The 9,058-nt window shown below is 41.5% G+C and overlaps 1 protein-coding gene across 3 annotated transcripts; it reads right to left on the bottom strand.

The window, feature by feature from the left end:
* Nucleotides 1-597: 597 nt before the first annotated feature.
* CHRNA9 (cholinergic receptor nicotinic alpha 9 subunit) lies at nucleotides 598-7,984 on the bottom strand. Of its 3 annotated transcripts, XM_064712176.1 has the most exons (6): nucleotides 7,815-7,984; nucleotides 4,564-4,709; nucleotides 3,600-3,754; nucleotides 2,901-2,948; nucleotides 2,416-2,741; nucleotides 598-1,142 (listed from the first exon to the last, which is right to left on the bottom strand). In XM_064712176.1, exons 2-6 carry the CDS (start codon nucleotides 4,675-4,677, stop codon nucleotides 598-600), a joined length of 1,188 nt encoding a protein of 395 aa, XP_064568246.1. In that variant the 5' UTR covers nucleotides 4,678-4,709; nucleotides 7,815-7,984. The 3 variants fall into 3 exon arrangements, with proteins under 3 accessions (XP_064568246.1, XP_064568244.1, XP_064568245.1); XM_064712174.1 differs by having other exon boundaries at nucleotides 2,416-2,948; XM_064712175.1 differs by lacking the exon at nucleotides 7,815-7,984 and adding an exon at nucleotides 6,468-6,605 and having other exon boundaries at nucleotides 2,416-2,948.
* Between the last annotated feature and the right edge of the window lie 1,074 nt (nucleotides 7,985-9,058).

Below are 9,058 nucleotides of genomic sequence, written 5' to 3'. Positions count from 1 at the left end.
GATAAAAAGGAAGATCATATTCAGTAAGTTCAACCATATTAGAAACTAAAGGCGCAGCAGGTAGAGCCTATGAAATGAACAGTGATCAGTGAGCTGGAACAAAAACCATAAGTTTTCAAGTCAAGCTAAAATAAAAGGGAAAAAGGCAATGCTGTGAAGGGATGATCTCCAGAAAATGTCACCATATCACAAATGCACTTTTTTTTTTTCCCCCTGGAAGAGAGAAAGGGCTGATCAAATTGCAAGGGGCAGAGGTGCAGCCGTGTGAATACAGAACTCCCTGCTGGGCTGTCTGCTCCACTGCTGCAATAGTCTGGCCCAGAGAGGCTGAAGGCACAGCCGCCTCCCACCAAGGTGGAGCAGCAACCGCTGATCCTGCAGCCTCCTCAGCTCACCCATACTGAAAGGCAAGGACAGCCACCAGCAAAGTCCTCAGCTGTGCTGTGTCTCAAGACACTGTCACAGCCTACAGAATCAGTTTGTTTATTGTTACAGAATGCAAGACAAAGATCTCAAAAGCAGCCCTATCACTGAACACCTCCTAAACAAAGTAACATGGAATATTCAGATTTACAAAAAGAACATATTCATTTTCAGTTAAGCAGCTTTCCCAATGATCAGCACACTCATAAAAAACACCATGATAAAGAAAATCCACATGAAAAACCTGTCCATCACTTTTGCAACTTTTTTCCACTCAATTCCTTTGGCCCGGTTTGCTTTATGGTCTCTAACACAATTAGCAATATACTCAATATTCTTAATCAGCATTTTGTAACAGGAACAGCAATTAACATTTTCACCATGGACTCCATAGCTTTTATTCCAATTTCCACTGAGTTTCTCCTTGAGACTGCAGTCATCATTCCTAGTGGAAAGAGGACTCCTTACCTCTTTGTGCCTCCTCGGACTCCCATCATCCCCCTCTAACCTACATTCTTCTTCTTTCTCTCTTTTTGGACTTGTGCAATTTTCACCCACATCATAAACAAAAAAGATTTTTGACATATAGTCCAAAATAACCACCTTGGCCCACTGTGGAACAGGCTTTGCTTCTGAGCCACAATGATGGAGATTCATGATAATGATTGTCAATGCAGTGGAAGCTGTGATCATGGTCATCGTTGCTATGTAGTACTTCCCTAGAACACAAAATGAAATTATATTAAAGATATTACTCCAATAAAAAAAAAATCAAGGAGAAGCAACAGTGTGATAACAGGTGCTAAGCATAAATGCAAGAGAAATAAAATTTTAATCACCCTAATTATCTTAGATCAGGATTCACCATTTAAAAACAAAGATAAAAGCCATTAAAATAAAATCTCATACTCATTACTGGCATGTCTTTAGCAGATGAGTGTGTGACTACCGTATTAGCATGGTAAATATTTGCAAGCTAAGACCTCTGATTACTCAATGTTTCTCAAGAGCCTTGCTCTTTTCACAGTATCTGCAAAATCCCCATGCCAGTGGCTTCACACAGCACCTTGGAAATCCCATTTCCTCAGGTATTAACAACAGCGATGACCACACTTGGTTTGAGCTATTGATGCAGCCCACACCAGCAGATCCAGTGAGCAGGCAGACCTTGCTGGCACCCACAGCCAGTGTGCTGCCAGCGCCAGGTCAGAGCACAGCGCTGGAGGGAACACAAGCTGTGCTCCTCTGCCCTTGCTTTGGCAGCTGAACCCAACACAGCTGAGCACCCAACCGGCCTGTGCTGAGGGAGAAGCAGCTCCCAGCCCTGCTCTGCAGCTCTGCAGGACAAGCAGAGCTGACAGCAGCAGCACAGACAAGTGTGCCACAGACAGGTGTGAGTGAGCCCGGCTCCAAAGGGATTGGGATGGATGGCAAGGGAGAGCGCGGGAATAGAGACAACAGGCTGAGATAGGTTCCTTTCACTGCACATGAACTTTCCTGAACTCCCAGACAAAAATTAAATTTCAGCATAATGAATTCCCAGGAACTATAATCCAATGTAGCAATTGTCAGATATTTAGACAACGGTGTGTGTGCCGGTCAGGCCATCCAACCGTCTGCATCTGACAGAAACATATCTTGAAACAGTCTGACCTTGTGCTTATAGCTTTTGGTTATACTTCATGTGTTAGTTCTAAAATTGTTTTCAATTACCAGCTTTACTTCAAGATGTGATAGCATCATTTGAAATCTCTAACTATATTTAATAAATATAAAACAGCTGGCTAATGTATAATTTAAAATAAATACAAAATAACTTCTAAAAACTGCAGCATACCTATACAGATTCCACACATATTTTAAGTACTTCACTATGCTTCAAAAATGCAACAAATTTATCTTCCCAGAAATCACAAATTACATGAAGATTCCCTGACATACAGCCCTGCTATTAATAAAGTCATGCTTAAAGACAAAGTGTGTAAAGCTCACCTATCAAAGGTACATTTTCAGATGGGGGCATGATCTCTGCAACCATCAGCTGGAACACAGTCAGAGCAAGAAGAACTGTAACACCCAGAGACACTTTCTCACCAGAGTCTGCAGGGAGATAGAATCCCAGCGGGGCCAGGAAAGAGATCAAAATGCAGGGAAGCAGCAGATTAAATATGTAGAAAGAGGACTTCCTTTTCAAAATCAGCGTGAAGGTCACATCTGGATAAGGCTCAGAGCAGCAGCCATAAGTGATGACATTCTTAACTGCTGGCATACCATGAATCTCCCATTCCACATCTTCTATGAAGTCAGAGAGGTCACCACTATCAAGAGAATTGATGAGGTCTACCTGATTACCATTATAGGTCCAGGACCCAAAGGTAAGGTTGCACTGCTGGCTGTCAAAAGGAAAATATGACACATCCACCACACAAGAGCTCTTTGTGATAGCAGGTGCATCCCAAGTGATTTTTCCATCATACCTCAGCACTACATTAGTATTTACTGGTTCTGAAAAGTCATCATCAGCCCTAAAAGACAGAAAAATGGCAATCAGGATTGACAGACAAAAACCTAAGGGTGAGAGCCAGAGAAGGTAGGCAATGGAGAAGACCCTCCTTTCACACCATTAAGAGCATGTTCCTGAAATCATATTTACACTGCATTTTAGTAGGAACTTACTAATAACCATCATTTACAATGCCCATGAATGCCAAACATCAGTGCAGCTGAGTTATGTTGCATTTGCTGGCCATAGTTCCTTCAAACTTGACCTCAAACAGAAGGCAGTAGGATAAGAGTCCATTAAAGGATGAAAACAGTCTGCAGGTCAGTATTGGCCTGGGAGAGCAGACAGGGAGTGCAGCCTTTATGTATCATCTTTTTGTGGGCAATCTTCCAGAGTTCTCAGGAGCCTCAGCAGAAAGAACCTCAGACAGCCAGGGTATTCAATTCCCAGTGCAGAGAAATTCAGAAAAGCTTTGCTGTGTAGCATAATTTTCAGATCTTGTCTATAGCTTTATTGCAAAATATTTAGATTATCAACAACAAATGTTAAGACAACAAACATACCCCTTGCTAAGGTAAGGTAGAGATGAAAGTTCAGACTCTGTAGGCCAGTTCCTCCTTCAACCCCCTCCCTCCCTCAAATATGCAAGCTGATTTTCTCTAGCCACACTCACTTGTTATATAGGACAATATCCGGTCTCCAAACCAAATTGCTTGGAATCCTGATGGAATCCAACCCGTCGTATTTATCCTTGTCCCATCTGAGGTATGCATCATACCAGCTCTGTCGAATCCACAAGTAAGCTGACAAAATTTGGTTTCTTTCATCCTGCATAAAAATGTAGAGATATTTCTAGCTGAAGGTGACAAAATCACATCTTAGACGCAGACAGCATTTGTGATGTAGTGCTCAAAACAGGCCAGAATACTAACAGGACACAAAATAATTCTCAGACAGGCATCTAGGCCCATACACTGTACAGGAAAATCACTGGTCTGGACTTCCACTTGTGCAAAACTTCACCTCTCAGCACCCTCCCTAGTTTTAATCACAGTATCTAATCCTCCCAGTTCATCCTAATTTCTTTTTGCAAGCTTCAGAATAGTAAATAGCAAACAGATCCAGGCTCAGAAATTCTTTGAGAGCTTGGCGAGGCCTTGAAATTATAATTCAGAAGTCACAAAAATAATCTTTCCTTCTCCTTCCAGACACATTTTCTTTTGCCTTAAAAGTGTATCTTAAAAAAACCCCATATTTATAAAAATTTCTGATGGCTAATTTTAGAGATTTTATGCAGCTTAGAAAAAGCATTTGCTGTATTTAAAACTCAGCAAAAGTTGCCTGGAGGGTGTGATACCAACACCTAACTACAAAAGAAGTCTTAAAAATTCAGTAGCTCCAGGTTTCCAGACTTATAATGGAAGCCTTAAGTGATGCAACCAGAGAAGAATGTACAAAATCTGGAGAACACAACACACCCCCAAGCCCTCAGGCCACCCCCTGTCCCCTGCCCCTGAGGCAGCATTCCTGAAGTTGTCACAACAAACTGAAGGATGCTTTTCCTACTCCAAACAAAAGGCTTACAGCTAGTATAGTCCTGCGTATTTTTAGAAAAACAGAACTCTACTTTCACTCACCATGTCTTTAATTTGGGACAACGTGATCTGAAGGGTGACATTCAGTACTTTATCTGTGTCTTCCACTGGTCTCAGAGCATTGGAGTAGTCTTCAAACAGTTCATTAAACAGCATGTGAGCATATTTCCCTTTGGCTGATTCTACAGCTATAAAACATGGACTTGTTCAGTACATGAGATTAAGCACTGAGCAGCATCAGAATATACCTTCTTTCTCCTGCTTCAAGCAGTATTTGCTCTAACAATATTTATCATTCATATATGGTAGAATATCATTAGTTTAGATACAGAAGAATACCTGATTGAGTTATTCAAATAAAAACAGGTCTCAGCTGGAGCAAGTGAATAGCTAACTTGAGCTTTTCACACCCACTGAAAGATAGTGTATACAGCATTCCTTACATTTTTGAAAGTAAATATAATTACTTTTATTTTACAAATTTCTCTCCCAGGCAGATATTACTGACTTACAGTCAGCAAGGTCTGAAATTACACTTACTTGCAGGCTAATGGCTTTTGGTATGTCCCCAAATGAAGAACTGGTAAGATTCCTGCTAATTCCAGAATTTAGTCTTTTTCTTTTTAAACTACCACCTGTAAAATGTCTGAGCTGCTTTTCTTCACAAGTTGGCAATTGCTTAATGTGTGAATACATCTGTGCACCAACATCTTTTCCAAACCATGTATTTGGAGATGCTGCTTGCTATTCAAACTTAGATACTAAAGATAATTGACTGAAACTTGAGGTTTGAAATTATGCTTTTGCTGTTTCATACTGTTTTGTACATCACAGTTTCTCTAGGTAGCCTCTTTACATAGATACACAAATTTCTGCAAGCAAAGGGCAAGGACAACAGAACCACTCTGTTACAAGCCACCCCTGAAGGTGGGGTAACTGAGGTTCTTCATAATAGATCCCTTGGGATGGGCAAGAGTGAAACAACACTGAACCACTGGTTGTGTATAAATGCACATATTTATGTATGGCAGGCTTATTTTAGAGCAATTTGATGCAACGCTGCCACTGAAACTACAGGGAAAACAGAAACTCTCCAACTCAGTCTTTTCCATGCTGGAGAATTAGACATTATTTATTTATTATTATTATCATGTCTTGCTCAGAATAACATCCTTTATTCTGGGCAGGATGTTATTCTGAGCAGGACATGCAATGGAAATTATTTCATCCACACATGCCCGGGCTGTGCAGTGAAAATCATTCCATCCTACATGGAAAAGTCTGGTTCTTTACCAGACTTTTCACTTATTTACACATAAAAACCCCAAAGAAATTCACGTTCACTCGTTTTAAATTACACCGTCCTTAGAGTTCAATCTTTGATTAGTTATTGATCCCTTCACCTCCGATACTAATTCGGCTCTCATTCCTTGGTTCTCTTATCAACCTTTTCCCAGACCAGGTGTCTCCGGGGCAGTAACGCCCGTTAATGTTCCTTTATTTCCCGGGTACCTTCTGGCTACTCCCCGGCTGTTAACCCCATCAGACCTTACCCGGTGAACAGTCTTTTGAAGAATAACTTCAATTCCCCTCCCCCGGGCAAAGGCGAGCAAAGCCCTGACTAAAGTCACCAAAAAAATTTTAAAAGTTTCCTCAATTCCAGCAATGGGAAAGAGGTACATAGTCGTATCAGTTATTAGCTATAGAAATGAAACAATATGAAAACATAGAGATTACACTTAAGAAAATACAGAAGAAAGAAAAAGAAAGAAAGGATGAGAGCAGATAATGGAGAGGAGCTATATCACCATACATGATAAGAAGTATTATCCCTGCTTTTTATCGGTGTTCTCCTTTATCTGGTTCAAAGTCCAGCTTGTTGCCAAACAAGGGTTAATTTGTCCCGCTGATCTCCGGTGATGGGGGCTCACCCGCTTTGTGCCCACCTTCCTGCCCTCTGTTCTGGGGGCAGTCCGGCCTGGCCGGAGCACCCGCTGCTCCTGCAAATGGCCAATTGTGCGGGTCGTTATCGCTTCAGCGCTCCTGCAAGGCTCCGGCAAGTGCCAGGCGGCGGTTCGCAGGGGACAAGGGCTTGGAGTACTTCTCTGGTGATTCACACCTACTTCCCAGGCTAATTAGGAGTTCAAAGCAAATCTTCCTGACTAAAAAGACATCCCAACAAATCAAAACTTCCCGAAGATCCCTGCAATTCTGGTCTTACATGATCGTTTTGCCTATGCATCAAACACAGGGTTAAACTAAACAGATCAAACACTTCTGGGGCTCAGCCACGTAGGGTAGATCAGGTCACAAGATCCTATGTGAATGAGATAAACTTTAGTGCAACATTTACCTAGCAAGCTGTATTCTCACCTTTGAGTATCACTGCTGTGCACAGCAACCACAGAGAGACGTAAAAGGAGGAGAGGCTCCTCATCTTCGTTTCTGGACCTTAAACAAAACTGTTCACCCAAAGGCACAGAAGTGTCCAAAATTACCCAAGGAAGTAAATCCTTCCAGCAGCATCCAGGTGCGGGCACACGGGTGCGGTTCTGGAAGCAGCTCGTTGTCCCTCGCAGCTGTCGGAGCCCTGCAGCCACCGTGGGCTCTGTCCCTGCCGAGCCCTCCCTCCCCGAGTAACCCGAGCGCTGCTGCTCCCCAGCCAGGGCTGAGACAGAAAACCGACAGATTGGGTATCAGTGCAAAAACTGTATTCCATTGCAATTGGACTACAAATGCAAGATTTCGTCCCATTTATGACAAATCCTTTTACAGTTCTTTGGAGGGCTTTGTTTTACTGCACTTATGTTCTGCAATATCCCGCTCAGAACCAGTTCTATGGAACTTGTGGACCTTCACAAGAAAGTGATCTGACTCAGTACTTTAATAGGAATAGTAACACTGTACATCACACATCCAATGTCACACAGAAAAAAAACCAATACCCACGGCCACTCCCATGCTGATAAAACAAGGTTTTCATTAGCAAAGTGTTGCCACATGGAAGAGAGGCAGTTGCACCAAGGTCAGAAAACACATTTAATATTTGCAGTAGCCCAATATATCTGTGCAAACAAGAACTTTAGCAGGTCTAGACAAGTTGGAGACCAGTACTCAGCACAGTGAATCAGGAGTAAAACTGGACTTTGCAGGTAAAATGCCGTTTCCCTTATACAGTACAATTTTTCACAGGTGAACTTGACCAAAAAAAAAAAAAATTAGTTACTGGACCACACTTACATTTAGCCAAAAGAGTTTCAGGAGAAAAATGTGAATATGAAACAATACCTTACCTGGCCTTCCATCTCACCCTGATGGTCAGAACTTCAACAGCTCTGTCTATATTACTCATGTTGTCAGGTTATCTTCCTAGTACCACAGACATTTTCTTCCAAGTTTCTCAGACGAGGGGAGATTGCTTCCTCCTCTCTGCAGTCCAATCCATCCTTCATGATATACTGCAGTCCATTCTGCCATCCTTTTAGAACAGAAAACAGAAAACAGTCACTAAAAGAGAAAGTGAAAATATAGAATGAGCTACCAGGAAAAAAATTGGTCCAGAATAGTCCTGATCCACAGAGGTCATAAAATATTGCTGTTTTACTCTTGCACAGTCTTTTGGCCAGAAGAAAAGTTATCCCTCCATACACATAATTTCTACACAGCAGCACTACAAGCAGTCACTGGCTAATGTTTGTGCTTTTGTGGGATTTATAAATCAATTACATCTATGGCCAGGTTTACTAGGTAAGCAATAAATAATTTTGGTCAAAGCTCCTGTAATGGAATCCATCTCTGTCATTTAATTTGAAGAACTGTCAAAGGAGTAAAAAACTAGAAAACTGTTTAGAAGTCAAAAAGGTCAGAATAGCCCCTTGGCAGTATGTAATAACTTGCATTCTCTGTGGGATGAAGGTATGTGATGCTAGAGATAACAAATACTGTGGACAGAAGACGAAAGATTTTTGGATACAGCCAGAGAAGTGCATTCTCAGGGGATAATTTTAGTCTACAATAAATTGCCATTCTGTCAGCAAGGAGCTACTGCATAACATCTCTTACTGTAATCACAAGGGTGATGAGGAGTACTGCTTCAAGAGAGTTGCTATAAACACTACTGGAACCAGGACAGCCTCGCTCTGCCACAGGCTTGAGACAACCGTGTGACCTGTTACACCAGCAATACACACAGGTCAAGCAGTGTGGACTGATGTACTTTAATTAAACATACAGACAGGTAAACATGAGCACACATGTATATCAGACACATTTGTTACATTTGAGATGCTGCATTGATTGCACAGTGCTTGCAAAAGTAAACTAAAGCACCTCCCAAAGCCTTTTCAGTATTGAAGACACAAGAAATTTAAGTGTTAGTATGACAGACCATCTGTCTTTATGTCTGATTTGTATTTTTAAACAAAATATCCCTAATGTATATATTTTGTATGAATGCCGAGCATTCACATTAATTTCTCGTTGATCTGAGAGATTCTACTACAAACCCACACTTCCTCAGAACATAGTTTTTAAGTTT

This window comes from Zonotrichia leucophrys, chromosome 4 (genome assembly GCF_028769735.1).
Source record: "Zonotrichia leucophrys gambelii isolate GWCS_2022_RI chromosome 4, RI_Zleu_2.0, whole genome shotgun sequence".
Taxonomy (NCBI): Eukaryota; Metazoa; Chordata; class Aves; order Passeriformes; family Passerellidae; genus Zonotrichia; species Zonotrichia leucophrys.
The sequence above is the reverse complement of the archived record's forward strand: the minus strand, read 5'-3'. Positions and strand labels throughout refer to the sequence as shown.